Source organism: Rhinatrema bivittatum, chromosome 1 (assembly GCF_901001135.1).
Source record: "Rhinatrema bivittatum chromosome 1, aRhiBiv1.1, whole genome shotgun sequence".
NCBI lineage: Eukaryota > Metazoa > Chordata > Amphibia > Gymnophiona > Rhinatrematidae > Rhinatrema > Rhinatrema bivittatum.
The window spans coordinates 594,231,659-594,247,397 of NC_042615.1; the positions used below are offsets into that span (position 1 = coordinate 594,231,659).

The 15,739-nt window shown below is 44.8% G+C and overlaps 1 protein-coding gene across 3 annotated transcripts in view; it reads right to left on the bottom strand.

Annotated features, from left to right (window-relative positions):
• MEGF10 (multiple EGF like domains 10) overlaps nucleotides 1-15,739 on the bottom strand; it is a 419,721-nt gene that overhangs the window by 320,523 nt on the left and 83,459 nt on the right. For all 3 annotated transcript variants that reach the window (XM_029619232.1, XM_029619240.1, XM_029619250.1), the window contains one exon: nucleotides 4,802-4,902. In XM_029619232.1, the coding sequence (XP_029475092.1) occupies nucleotides 4,802-4,902 (101 nt within the window). The remainder of the gene's footprint in view (nucleotides 1-4,801; nucleotides 4,903-15,739) is intronic.

The window sequence follows — 15,739 nt, forward strand, 5'->3', positions numbered from 1 at the left end:
ACTACTTACCACAGCCTCTAACCTATCACCAAGGACCCAAGTTCTTTCTTTCTTCTTCATGCTCTCCAATTTTCTCTTCTCGATTTCTCTTTTCTCTTCACTACCATCTCTTCTCACTCCTCCCAAGGTTTTTTCTCAAATCTTTCCGCTCTCACCTATCTTTCCATTTTGCTCTCTCCAAAGCCTTCCATTCCTTCTCCTCCCATTCCTTTCACTTCCTTCCCCATTCTTCCATCTGACACTATCCATCGTCCTTATACTGCCTTCATTTCTGTTCTTAACCCTTGCCACCAACACCCTTCCATTTTCCCCCATCACCAGGATTCACTCTTCTGCCTCCTCCTCATAAAGACAGACAGGGCTTAATTGGGAAGAGGCAGTATGGATTTAAGAAAGGGAAGTCTTCCTTACCCATCTATTAGCATTCTTTGAAGATATATGCAAGCATGTGAACCAGTCGATACAGTGTATCTGGATTTTCAACAGGCATTTTACAAAGTCCCTCGGTAACAGGTTTAGGGACAGGAAATAGAGTAGGATTGTATGATCTATCATCCTAAGAGACAGAGGAGGGATACATAATGCTCCAGGGATCTGTACTGGGATCAGTGTTTAACAAATTCATTAATGATCTAGAAAAGGGAGCAATTAGTGAGATGATCAAATCTACAAATGGCACAAATTATTCAAATGTAGTTAAAATACAAGGAGACTGTGAGGAATTGCAGAAGGATCTTAAAAGACTGGAAAACTGGAATTCTAAATAGCAGATGAAATTTAATGTAGACAACTGAGAAGTGATGTACATTGGGAAAAATAATTCTAACTATATGTGTGCAATGCTGGGTTCTACATTAGGAGCTACCAAAAGAGAAAGGGCTTTGGACCAGCCAAAATCCTCAGATCAGTGTGCAGCAGCTGTAAAAAATGCGAATAGAATTATATGAATTATTCAGAAAGGAAATGAAAATAAAACTGAGGCTATCATAATGTTTCTGTACAAACTTATGGTATTACTACACCTTGAATATTGTGTGCAATTCTGGTTGTTTCATCTTACAAAAAGATATAGCAGAGCTAGAAAAGATGCAGAGAAAGGCAACAAAAATGCTGAAAGGAATGACACCTATGAAAAAAAGTTACAGGTAGGGGCCAGGACCAGACTCAGTATGCAGTGCAACAATGGAAAACCAAAAATACCACCATTCCTCACAAAACAAAAAAACAATACAATAAATATAAACAGGAGATTCGAGAGAAGGAGAAGTGAGAGAGAGGACCCAGCGGCCTTACCCAGGGTGCAGTGGACTCATCGGCCCTGACGGTGGTACAGCTGAGTGCCTAAAAAGTGTCTGACATCATCGAAGGGGGACACACAGGGGCCTTGAAAAGTGCCAAAGGGGCGCGCGGCTTTGTCCCAATTTGGAAGCTATCCAAAATCTCCTTCACGAAATGTCAATTTACAATTGAGAATGCCTCTCCTGACTCTTTGAGCCTCCAAGTGATTTTAAGTGGACCCAAGATGAAGTTACTAACAAGCCATATATAAGCATCCTTAAATGTGTGTAATTACCTTTAAGAAATGCCTCACTCAGCCCGAAAGAGGAGAGCCAAGGAGCGTCAGGTCTCAGACGCAACAGTGGTAACCCCTAAGGTGGGACCGATGGATGCCCATATACGATGTGGGATGGATATGGGGTATGAGTGTTCGCTGAGCGCTGAGAGGGAGGAAGAAGAGCCCTCCGACATTCAAGAACTAATGTCATCACTCTCCCCTGGGGAAAGATCTCCGCTGGTTAATCCTGCGGCGAGGCTCCTGTTGGACCAAGGAGACCTGGGACCGACTGAGAGTGTTGGTGAGAAGGAGTCTCCCATGAGGTGAAGTGATCATCAGGAAAACCCTACAGCTTTACATAACATCCAAGAAACCAACCAATCTTCCATTGGAGCAGCAATTGAGGGGCCTGGAGTGAGTGAAGCGGGACCTTTAAGCCTCTGGTAAGGCCACAAACATTCTCCTTAGAATATATTTGGGAAGCTATTAACGATTTGAATAAAAATATGGGTTTACAAATTGCAGCAATGTTAAAAATAGCTAATGATACAAAAATTAATGTTGAAAAGATGGAAAAGGATAATTTGCAGATGAAAAGTGAATTGTAAATGTTAAGGTTGAAATAGGAAAAGTAAATGATTTACAGGCTGTAATGATTAAAGAAAATCTCGTTTTGCAATTGAAGATAGAAACGTTGGAAAATATTTCAAGATCTAAGAACATTCGTTGTATAGATTTTCCTAAACTCCCTACTCAAACACCCATGCAGACATGGAGGAGATACTTAATGGAGGTTCTAAACTTACCTGAGGCAACATTGCCTATAATTTTCAAAATATATTATTTGCCTCCATTAAAGAAATCCTCAAGTCTAAGAAATGTAGGAAATATTCAAATGCAAGAATTGCAGCAAAGACAGCCAGTTCAAGACACTAGCCTTAATATTTTGGAGATTCTGGAACAAACAGAATCAAATTTAGTGACGCCCTCAACATTATTGGTGTCATTTATGCTTGAATCTGATAGAGATTGGGTTTTCAAGAAATACATTTTGAATAGGTCTAAAAGAGTTCCTGGGCTGTAAGGTCCAGCTGTTCCCCGACCTAGCACCATCGTCTCAAAAGCATAGGAAACTGTTTTCTGTTAAAACCGCAAGTATTACAATTAGGAATGTATTTCACTCTGAAATTCCCTTGCAAATGTGTAATAAAGTTTGAAGGAAACACATATATGTTCTCTCAGCTGATACAGTTAACCCAGTTTATTGGTAACAGAGTGAGCCCAGCTTTAAGCTCAATGCCAGGAACCACATAGAAGCACTCCTTAGAGGTGAAGTGATCTCTCTGATAGTAGCCTACTATCAGAGAGATCCCAAAATTAGGATTGTTTTGGTTAATATACGATTTTGTGTATATTTTATGATTGAAATTGTGATATCCTGGATCCACTATGATGGGCTTGAAAGACAGGTTTGGGTGACTGGGAGTCCAATCCCTATGTTATGATTTAATTAGTGGGTAAACTAAAGATTTCTTTTTTTGGTTTTCATTTATGTAACCTGTAATGTAACTCAAGTTGTATATTGCTTGATGTTTAAATTGTAAAATGCAATAAATAGATAATAAAAAAAACTATACTAACAATATTTTCAAACAGCTGATGAGTAGAATAACATCTAATAATTAAGAACTCAAATAGCATTTTTTAAAATTTTTCCAAGCAGAAATAAAATATTTCAAAATAGCAGACAAACCAAACACCCAATAATTAAAATTAATAAGGATTGAAAAATCTCTCTCTCCGTACCTAGGAACTTTTGATTTCTAGTCAGCCTGAGCTTGCTGTGAATTAATGGGGCAAGGGAGAAAGGACACAAACGTTTTCCTTTCCCTTTCCCTCTCAGACTCACACAAAAGCAGGTAGGCTCACTCTCTCACACAGGCAGGCAGGCAATCTCTCATACATAGTCACAAGACGGCAGGTTTTTTCTCTCATTCTCACACACACACACACACACGCAGGCAGGCACACAACTTCTCTCAAACTCTCACACATTCATGCAGGCAACCTCTCTCACTCTGTTAACACATATACACACACATGCAAACAGTCCTTCTGACTCCTACACTCCTCACACTCCCACACACATGCAGGCAGGCAAGCAACCTCTCTCACACTCACACAGGCAGGTAGGCAGGCAACTTCTCTCACTTTTACATACACAAATGCAGGCAGGCAACCTCTCTCACTCTCAATACACACACATGCAGGCAAATGAGCAACCTCTCTCACTCTGTCTCTCATTTTCACACACATGCACAAGCATGCAGGTGATCTATCTCACTCTTACACACACATACACATACAGATGGGGGGGGGCAAGCAATCTCACACACACGCACACAGAGGCAGGCAGGCCACCTCTCTTACTCTCACACACAGAGGCAGGCAGGCCACCTCTCTTACTCTCACACACATAGGTAGGCAGGCAACTTATCTCACTCTCACTCACACATAGGCAGACAAGCAATCTCTCTCACTCTCACACACGTAATCACACAGATTGGCAGGCAGACAACCTCTCACTCTCTCTCTCGCTCACACACACACACATACACAGACAGGCAGGCCAGGCCACTTCTCTTACTCTCACACACCCAGATAAGCAGGCAACCTATCTCACTCTCATACACACACACACACACACAGGCAGGCAACCTCTCTCACTCTTGGGATGCACAGACAGACTAGGGGACTCCTCCTCCTTCTTTCAAAACATTTGCAGACACTGCGATTGTTCTGCCTTCTTCCTGCCCATGAAGGCCCATGTGAGTCCACATAATAGACCTTCCTCTTTCAAAGCCTGTGCAGGCATTTCACTGCAGCACCTGGAGTTTTCCATTATTTGCCTGGAGACTCAGCAATTCTTTTAGAATTCTGGAATCTCTGGATGAAGCCCAGAGTTCCCAGCTATGTTCATACATTTCAAATTCACACTCCCTCCCAAGTCTTCTATTGCATTTGCCAAGCAAACCTGCTATGTTCATCTGATAAACAGCCTTGCCTCCAACCCCCGCTATCTGTTTGCCACCCTCACCTCCTTTCTTACACTGCCTCTTCTTTCCACCCCCTCCTTCCCCACCCGCCATCCCTCTCTTCCCGTATGGTAGACTTCTTCCATGATAAGGTTCACAAGATTAATCTTCATCCACAGCACATTACAAAAGAAGAAAATGTTCCACTTACGGACACATAACTCCTTGTTTTCATAAAATCCAGGGCAGCACTGGGATTTGCGTCGGTACATGGTTTTTTCTCCACGTCTATATGCTGTACGATAACTGATTCTGGAAAAGCAGAGACGTCAGTGTTACATTTCTTGAAGGGGTAGTTGATTTAGTCAGTGGAAACCAATGGAGCAAGACTGGACTAGTGAGTTGGACTGCAGCTGGACAAGGGCAGTGACGTCTCACTGCATCATAAAGACATGATGTGCCTAGGCCCTAGAGAAGGGGGAGCAGGTACAGTGCCTACAGCATGAGCAGCCCCTACTGGCAGAAAAATGGCATTGAAATGTTCAGCCATGGAGAGCACATCCCCTTCAACATTTATTTAATCAGCAGCTTCAGATAAAACAGCTATCAAAAGAGAGAGAAAAGCGCCCCCTTCCCTTGCCAGCCGGCATGATAAGGACTGGATCAAAAATGGCCACCCAATAGTATCCTGGTGTGGATATTTACACAGCATTCAAGCAGAGCCAAGCAAAAAGTCACAGCTTTAACTGTGCGGTGCTATTGCATTGCTTGTTATTGGGATGCCAAAATACATTGGAAGGGGGAAAAAAAATAATGATGTCGATGAAGATAATTCTGTCCTGCCACGTGCTGGTACCCTCTCTGCCATCAGTTCCCTAACCTCCAGTTGGGTTCTGTGAGGAAGCTGGGACTGCTAGAGTTTTTCCTTTATACATCCAAAGCAGCGGATCACTGAGCAGCCCAGAGCACAAGGGGAATGTGCTTAGTCTGATTTGCTATGTGTGGAACATGTTTAGTCCCCCTCCAGTGCTGAGATACAGTTGAACATTACAGAAAAGAACAATTACATTTGGGGTACGCTTATATTATTAAACACTAACTGTATTGTTTGTAATTGTAACTATTGGTTGTTTTTACTCCAAAAAGATGTGTTCTGTGCTGCAGTACATGAGCCCCATCCACGTGCATGTATCCTATCTCTCCCGTATCCAGCCTGTCCTCCAGGGTTTACATGTTTCGACACTTTAAATCCATTCTCCATATGCTTTACAGTGAAGACCAGTGATCATTATAGTAGCCATCCTGTTGGAGTCAGTCCTGAGGGTGGCAGCTAAAATTATCAGTAGTCTCTGTTCTAAAGCATATGGGGATAGACATAAAGAGATACAGAACGATATGATTTTCTGTCTGGTGGGGGTGGGGGAGGTTGAAAGTACAGGTTGTTCTGATGTTAGTGTACATGTTTTGATTGATGGCAGTTTTTATGAGTGTATAATTGCTGACTCTGTATTACAATCAAATTTAAATAATAAAAAAAAGAAAGACTTAAAGATCTAAACATGTTTACACTAGAGGAAAGGTGAGACAGGGGGAGATATGATAGAGACATTTAAATACCTCCAAGATTTCCATGCAGAGGAGGCAGGCCTCTTTCAAAGGGGCTCTAGAAAGAGGGGTCATGGGATGAGGGTGAAAGGGAGTAGACTCAGGAGTAATTTTAGGACATATTTCTTTGCAGAGAGGGTAGCAGATGCATGGAACAGCTTCTTCGTGGAGATGGTGGAGACAAGGACAGCATCTGAATTCAAGAAGGCATGGGATAAATAAAGGGGGATCCCTGAGGGAGTGGTAGGCATTGTAAAGCTGAATAGTTGATTGATGTGGATGGGCAGAATGGATAGGCCGTATTTGTCTTTTTCTGCCGTCATGTGTTTATGTGTACAATTACGTCCATATTTAGAGCTGAGCTGCCTGAAAATAGTAGTTCATGCATTCGTTTTATCTTACTTGGACTACTGCAATTCCATCAATGCAGGACTCCCAAAAAAAATCCTTAAAGAAACTTCAGGTGGTTCAGAATTCTGTAGCAAGGCTGACTCTCAATAGGCTTAATTCTGATAGAGCCGCTCCATTGCTAACAGAGTTACACTTGCTTTTCATTGAGGCACATATTCAATTTAAAATTATGATGCTTACAGTCACATTGTTCAAGGAATATAGCCCATGATATCTCAAAGAATACCTAGAATGGTATAATTCAGTCAGATCACTAAAATCAGCAGATCAGGTTCTGTGTTACATTTACCAGCTCGAGGGATGGTCCCAGAAGCCGCCTCACTCACCCCCAATGCCAGCAGCAGAGCTCTGTGAATGGGACACTGCCAGCAGTCTAGCCTCACCCATTCAAGACGCCGTCTTGGACTTCGAATGCCTAGTTTGGCATGGGACGCCTCCCTACTTCCTTTAGGTGTGCACACGCCCCACAGTTCTACTCTTACAGGGCCTGTGGCGAGAACTTAGCCGCAGCACCCTCTGATGACATCGCCAAGCCCCTGGCTTCTTAAAGCTTCTCCTGAGGAGCATCAGACAGCAACACGTCTCCTGTCTTTGTAGTGTGTGGGGTTTTTTGGGTTCCTGATTCCTGTAGCCCAGCCTTGCCTCATGCAGCCTTGCTTCATCCAACCTTGTCCCTCAGGCCTTGCCTCATCCAGCCTTGCCTTGTCCTGCCCATCTCGTCCAATGTCTTCTGTGTATCTTCATCCACCCTTGGCCTGACTTTCCAGATCTTGACCTCCTGCTTGGCCCTGACCACAATTACCTGCCGCCTGAACCTGACCTCTTGCTTGGACCTGACCATGACTGACTGCCACCTGGTCTTCATCTCTTGCCTGGACCTGAGCATTTTTGTTAGCCGCTTGCCCTGAGCTTGGCCTGTCTTTGACTCTGTTAGTCTGCTGCCTGCCCTGACCCCGGCGTGCTATTGGATTCTTGTTCTAGCCACTGCCCTAGGGACCCTCCTAAGACCTGCCAGCCACCAGAACCCAAAGGCTCAACCTGCAGGGTTCTGGTGGCTGGCAGGTGAAGCTCCAGCCTGACCTGCTACAGGACGTGGTCGCCATCTGCCAGAGCTGCTATGTCCACTATACCACAGCACAAAGGACTCGCACCCACACCGCCCTTCACATTTTGTTAACAACTTCATCACTGAATGTTATCTACCATGCAAAGATGAGAACAAGAGATTTTTCCTGAATGCTCTCTCCCGATATCCTTGAAGTTAGAAACCAATTATTTAACCATTACAAAAGGCATGAAAATGTATCTATTTTCTGAATTGGAGAACTGAGCTGCAAAAAGCTGAGGGACTAAAGAGAGATTTGGAGTATAGGCGAGAAGTTGCCCAAATCTTTGGAATAATGAGATAATATAGATATAGTATTTAGGTTAGGGAATGAGATAAGGTATTGCTAGTTGTTGACCTTATGTGCAGTTTTAGACAGATCGGTTAGAGCAGTGATGGCAAACTCCAGTCCTCATGTGCCACAAACAGGCCAGGTTTTCAGGATATCTACAATGAATATGCATGAGAAAGATTTGCAGGATATCTATAATGAATATGCATGAGAAAGATTCTCATGCATATTCATTGTAGATATTCTGAAAACCTGGCCTGTTTGTGGCACTCGACGGTTGCCATCACTGGGTTAGAGCATTTTGGATGGGGAGCAATGCCATTTGTCAATTAGTTTTGATGACGTCTGATAGCCTTGCTTTTGCATGATTAGAATTCGGTCTGGATGGAGTATCTAATATAATTGCGTTTATCATCACTTGATTTTCTGCAATTTATATACTGTGTATATATATATATATATATATATATATATATATATATATACACACACACACACACTTATACTGTATATATAGTATGTTATAGATGTGGAACATTTTGAGGTTCTGTGATGTGCTTGATATATGGTCTATTGCAGATACAGGACCATTTGTGGCCCTATGATGTGTTTAATGTTATAAGCTATAAATGTTTTTAACTGTAAATTGTTTTGATCATTTCCTGGAAAGGCAATTAAGAAATAATTACATTACAATTTCAAAACAAAGATTTGTTCCTGTTTTCATATTTTTTGCTTATATCTGAGAACCATGGGGTATGACTTACTAAATCCAATAAGTAAATACATAAATGATGACAATATATGTTTATTAATAACCATGCTCCAATAATACTGATGGATCACTAGTATACAATTAAAGTTATTCTCATTTAAATAGGTATTTAGTAGAGTAAGGTAAATTGTACACTTTTGACAAATGCATTTCTTGTAAGATAATAAGAGTTTCAAAGAAAGTTAAATAGTGTGCTTAGGGAGAGAATATCCTGATCAGCTCAGGGAAGAGTCAAATTTTGCCAAAAAATATATGCAACAGTATTGGCATTACTCTGGAAAACATGATGGAATTATATAGCTTTCTATAGGAGATTTAACCAAAAATTGTAATAATCAATCTAAAAATGAAAGATACTATAAATAGTTATTTACCAACTTTTACTTCTGACACAATGAGAAGGAGAAATGAAATGGGACTCCTGACTGATACATAAACCACAGTGAAGCCAGCACTGCATAGGTTATTGCACACTAAGATCCTTTGTTCTTCTTTCAAATGCTAATGTCCATTGCTGTTTCTTTTCTCCTTTTGATGGTTACTCAGTGATGCAAATCAGTAACTGCCTTCTCCAGGGAAAGAGGAGAAGGGCCTTGGAACAATCTGAAACAATGCTGTGGTTTCCTTTTTTCCTTTGGTGATAAGGGCCCGAAATCAAGTCCTGATCACTAGAAATTGGTTCTTAAAAAAATTTCACGGATGCCACTTAATCTCTACCTGTGGATTATGGTTATGAGTTAATGTGGCAGGGGTTTACTTAGAGAATTTGGTATATTCTTTCAAGGTAGTGTTATGAGGGAAAAACCACAAAGGGGAGCTTCCTCAGGGTCAACAGAAGGTGGTATTCAGAGCAGGAAACAGGTTTCTGTGTTTCCTGCTGAGACCTGAGTGGGGAGCTTCACAGTTTCTTGTAAGGCAGCTGGTCTCCTCAGTCCAGCCAGGCCACGCCAAGCCAAGCCATGGAAGGCCAGTGAACCACTGCTGGGTTCCTGGGCATGTGGGAGGAATATAGCCCACAATAGCCTTGTGAAAATCCTAAGCAAGAGAGTGAACTGTGCTCATGACACATAACTGAGAAAAAAACCCATGAGTAGATCTGATACCGAACCTCTTCTGAACTGAGGAAGAAGGGGAGGTATTTTTTGTGCTGCTATTCAAATGAAGATTTGTTGTTGGTGATGCTGCAGTATCAGTGCTGCATACCTCTGAACCCTGTTTTAATCAATGAATTTTAATACTGTTCATCTCTAATTTGTTGCACGCCCAGTCGCGCTAGGGCTGCGACTGGCCCTGCTCACCTTCCAGACCCAGCCTCGACTGCTCCCCCAGTCTCTCCTCAGTCGTAGCTAGCCGTCTGTGCCCTCGGGCTCCTAGCTCCTCGGCCTCCTCAACTCTGGACCAGGTTCCCTCCTGCTCTGGTGCTCCGCGTCCCTCGCGGCATGGAGAAGCCCGCGCCACGCCTTCCTGCAGTCGGCCCCTTGGCGCACACATGCACACAGGGTCGACCTTTAAAGGCGACGCAGCGACTTCACGGCGCTCAGCAAATACGTCACCAGAGCCCTGCATAAAAGGCAGGACTCAGCCCTCCATTCCTTGCCTGGCAAAAGGGTTGTCACATTGTGTGAGCTAGTTGCCATCCTCGTTCCTGAGTTCCTGTGCTTGTTCCAGTGTTCCCGAGTCTGTTCCTGTGTTCCTGTTCCTGCGTTGTTCCTGTGTTCCTGTGGTCCTTCCTGTGTTCCTTCGTTCCTGAGTTTGTTCCACATTCTGCAACCCAGGTTGTACCTTCTCGGACTGATACTCGGTACTGACCTCGGCAAGCCTCTGACCACACTTGGACTGATACCTGGTTCTGACCTCTGCTTGCCTCTGACCACGCTTGGACCGATACCTGGAACTGACCCTTGCTTTGGCTCACCATCCTCAGACGGATACCCTGGCTTTGACCCTTGCGCTCAATTCAGACACTCTCTTTGCTTATCCTGAGACCACCAGGTCCACTTGCCTTGACGCTGTCTGCGGCCTTCCTCAAGCTAGACCCTAGGCGCTGCCTACCTTGCCCGGAGGACTTTCAGTTCCTGCCTCGTACCCATAGTCTTCGGTACTCTCTGTTCCGGTCTAGCTCATCTGTTCACCGTCAGCCGCACACCTCTTCTCTTGGTGGGCACACCTCTCCACCATCTCTCCGGGAGACCCCCAGAGGCCCACCTAAGCCCAGGCAGCCCAGGAATCCAAGGGCTCAACCCGTGGAGCCCCTGGGCTGTTATTGGTGAAGCTCCAGCTTGCCTTTGTCTCCTTGTGTGCTGCGCCTCCTGGCGGCAGGCGCCCTCTGGGAACCCTCAGAGGGCCGTACCAATCCTGCACCAGGCCAAGGGTCCACCTCCAGCGCAACATAATTCTTGGAAACCCTAGAAATAAAAGTTTTGTTTTGTTGAAGAAACTTGTTGAGCAAGATCCTCCTTTATTCCAAAGTGTGATTTTGTGAGAGGCATCATTCAGCGACAGAGGAGTGGGATTGAAGATTTGGATTTTGTGGGGCACAATTAGAGGGGGTCATAGAGGGAAATAAGGGCCCTGTACAGTTGTCCCTATCCAGCTTGAGAAATACAGCCCTTGCCTGTGTGCCAGGTCCACTACACAATCTGCTCCACTGCAGTTTTATTTTTTCAACCCACAGAGAGTGCTCCAAAGCAGGCATCAGACATCGCTCTCATTTTATATGCTCCAAAAGGGGATTACACTTTCTTCTGATAATGAATAGGGATTTTTTTTCAGTTTCTGGAACTGTTTTTGAAATTCCAGATCTGGTTCTTTATTACTGCTCTTTTTTTCCAAAAGCCTCATTCTTGTATCCACCAACTCGGTTCTCCTATAGAGGTTCATCTTTCAGTCCCATGCACTATAATCCGGTTAGCTTCCTTCTTCCACTTCTGTCTCTCCATGTTTCCCTTCCCTTTTTAAGAGTATGAAATTCATATTTAGTTGGCCAAAAGATGGGGATTCACATTAGTGAATTTAGTCTGCTGGTTGAATTATTAGTTTCCTTGACTTTTCTTAGCCCTACCTGACATCCTTAAGAATGATGAGCTGCAGAAAATGGCCAAATTAAAGCAATAGTAGAGTGGGGCACTCCAGATCAAGAACCTTTTAAAGCCATCCTGTGTCATTCTACCTTCCCCATCTTTCTGCCTTCGACCAAAGGGCAAAAACGTCACAGCAGACACCTGTGAGCCAGAAGGCAATGTGCGGCTCTGGTGGGAGCCCTTGCAATGGTGCCCTGCGTCCTCTGAAGCAAGCAGCAAATGTTACACCAGAAACACCATCTGGAATCATCAGTTATTTCTACACCAGTGTATCAGAGATTTAGAAATAAGATATCTGGATAGAAGATAATCTGGTCACAGAAGGAGAAGGATGGGATTTGAACCTTGCTTTAAATTTCTGTGCTCCGACCATTAAGATACACTGTCAACCCAAGTTCAACTATTTCTAATTTGAGTATTTTTTTTTCTAATCAGATGTGGAAAAGAGGATTGTCACAGACCCGCATGACCACCCAAAACTAGGCATCTATATGTTGTCACTTGTTGGAGCTTTGTTTTAGAGATATAACAAGTGGCTCTAAAGTTGACAATACATGTGCTCCTGAGTTAGTAAAGGTGACATAAAAATAAATTCAGCTTTATTTTAAAGTTTATTATACATTTAGGATCACCACTACCTATTTTAAAGAATTTTAAATTACAAATACAGTATCTAAACAATACAAGTGTAACAAGCTACTATAAACCAGGTTCCTGCCCTTATCATGTGTTGGAGCCTTACAATGTGGCCCGAGCTGCGTCTGGATCTTAGTGATGTTTTTGGACCTGCCAAAAAGGGGTTTTCAACAATAAAAATATGTCAGTACCCATATGTGCTCTCCTGTGAATGACAAATGTTCTGTAAGAACCAGCATCCAACACTCACAGTGTTAACAAGTTGGGAAAAGGGCTGTACTGTTTAGCCTGCCCAGAGAACATCACTGCATAGCCAGCAGAGGAGGAAACCAAAGGAATGCTGGGAGACCATTTAAGGAAGAAAAGGCACAATTGGGCTGGCTCTGTCTGTGTGTGCGGGGCAGGGATGGCAAGGAATTGAGTTGAAGCCAGGAGCCAGAAAGAGAGGAGTGTATCTAGCAGCCCTGCAATCAGTTCTTTTCCTGAAGAGCTAATTATCAATAGAGAGAAACATTAGACTGTGCTCTGAGGAATTAGAGAGACAGACATCTGTTATTGCTTCATAGCAGAGCTACATGTAAAATCCCAACAAGGTACAGAGAAGCCAGGAGCTGAGAGACCAGAAAACTTTCCTTTCCAGAGATTTCCAGGCCCAGGAGCACATGACTGGATCACCCTCCTAAGAAAGCGAGTTAAGTAATCTAAACTTTGCACAGAGATTATTTTAGAGGAGGGAGAAGGATTAGTTCCTTGGCTTTTATCACAAATTCAGTATCTCATCTTAACTGCTTCAGCCTTTCAGATGAAGTCAAGTTTAAACCTGTTAGGGAGTGCTAGGGGATTGTGTGCCCTTGGACCACGGCACAACCCCAGAGAGCTCCAAGAGGCTGGCAAGATGTGTCCGAGCATGGGTGTAGACTGCAGACCAGGCCCCTGCTGACCGGCACAGCCTTGGTGAGGCCAACCGCGCAAGGTTGGTCTCTGAGTGGTTCTCCGACCACTCCAAGCCCTTTCGGACATGCCGCTGGGTAACAGCAAAGGCGGCAGGCTGGACAGGAGACAAGGGCAGACGAAGACTCTGGAACATGAAGACTCAGACGAGGAACTTGAAAGGACTCAGACGAGACTTGGAACTTGGAAGGACTCGGAATAAGGATTCAGGATTAGACAAAAGTACTGGGTGAGAACTGCAATGCAGCGCGCCCTACACAGCCGCACATGGCTGGTCACGGACCACGCTGAGCGCGAAGCGGACTCCAGGAGTAGAAGTGGAACTTGAAACTGGAATATGTCAAAAATTCAGTAGAGACCTGCACCGGTGCACGCCCTACACAGCCGCCTATGGCTGGTCACGGACAACGCTGGAGCAAGGCAGGTTCCGGCAGAGTCTTGGTCATGGATGGAAGCAGACACAAAGGAATCCGAGGGCCGGGACGAGATTCAGGACAGGGGACCAAGACGGAACTTGGCTTCAGGCAAGAATGACCTTCCGGATGCTTGTGCTGCAGGCAAGAAGACCTTGTACCACGAAGCGCCCTACACAGCCCCCCATGGCCTGTTCATGGACCACAACAGTGGCACGCCAGGAAAGGTGGACGAGAAACCAGGGATTCAGGACATCAAGGCTCGATCACGGACATCAGGGGCATCAGGACTGGATCATGGAACATCAGGGACATCAGGACTGAATCACAGAATATCAGGAACATCAGGACTGGATCATGGAACATCAAGACTAGAACACAGACCATCAGGTCATCAGCAGAGACCAGGAACAGACAACGAGGGAATCCCACGAAGAACAAGGAATGCCAAGCAGGAGTGAAGATGAGAAGTCCCAGGATGGACTAACCCCTTGTGAAGGCAAGGACTGAGTGAAAGAAGGGCCCTTAAATAGGACTGAAGATCAGAAGACGCCCAGGGAGGAGTCTAGGTGGGGCCCGGGGGCATATCCGGCCGTGGGCCCTTTAAATGAGGAGAGAAGACGTGGCCCTGCCCCTTAGGGGAAGCAGGAACAGGAAGCAGGACCTTGGACAGCGGCCATGCTGCCGCTGAGACGCTGATACAGGGCTGAAAGCAGGAAGTAGGCCCCGGCAGAGAGAGGTGGCATCCGAGCCGTGAAGAGGCTGACTGAGGGTGGCTCCTGCTGCCAGTGAGGCCGGGGACTGCAGCCTCCAGCCATGGAGGAGCACTGAAGAGGAGCACTGAAGTCCGTGGCTTCCTGCCGCAGTGAAGAGAAGGAAACATCAGCGGCCTCTGGGCCGCGCAGGTAAGCGCCTGCTCGCAGCTGGACCCGCGAGCAGGAGTGTAACAGTACCCCCCTCAAAGGGGGTCCCCTCCTGTCTTTGGGAGGTTGAAAACCCAGGCAAAACAGCTGAAACTAGAATGTGGATGATGCAAGCGCCTCCTGCAGGGCATATGGAAGATACATTGGAACATGGAACTTGGAAACCAGACACTGGAGATGAAACTCTGGAACCAGGCGCCTCCTGCAGGTCGTACGAACCCAGAAAGAAAAGGTCTTGGAAACAAGGGCTCTTAGAAGTCCAAAAGTGTAGGCCCATCACAGGAATACTGGAACAAGGCAAGGCAAAAAAAAAAACAAGGCAAAAAATAATGGAATAAACAAAAACAGTGAAACACGCAACAAACAGAGGAACAAGCAACAAACAGCGGAACAAGCAAGAACAGTTGAACAAGCAAGAACAGAGGAACAAGCAAAAAAGAACAAAACAAGCAAAGAGCAGCGGAACAACCAAGAACAGGAGAACAAGCAACAAAACAAGGAACAACGGAACAAAGAACAATGAAACAAAGAACAACAGAACAAATAATGGAACAATCAAAGGAACAAACAAAGGAGTGGCAGTTCCGGGCCGCGAAGAGGAGCACCAAAGTCCACGGCTCCCTGTCGCAATGAAGAGAAGGAAGCATCAGCGGCCTCCGGGCCACGCAGTTAAGCGCCTGCTCGCGGCTGGACCCGCAAGCAAGAGTATAACAAAACCCTTGCCACAGCCACACAGCTCCACCATCAAGAGGGACTTCATTTTCTTAATTTTTTTTCCACACAGTTTTGTGTTTGGGACAGGGTGCACCCTTTAGAAACTGGTGACATTGGGGTGGGTTCCTGCCCCCCCTCCCCTTTTTGAGTACTCAGGGGTAAAGACAATTTTTGAAAGCTGTTTACCTCACTGCTTTTTCTCTCAACCTTTCTCTATTAGCGTTCCTTATTTATTTTTACTCTC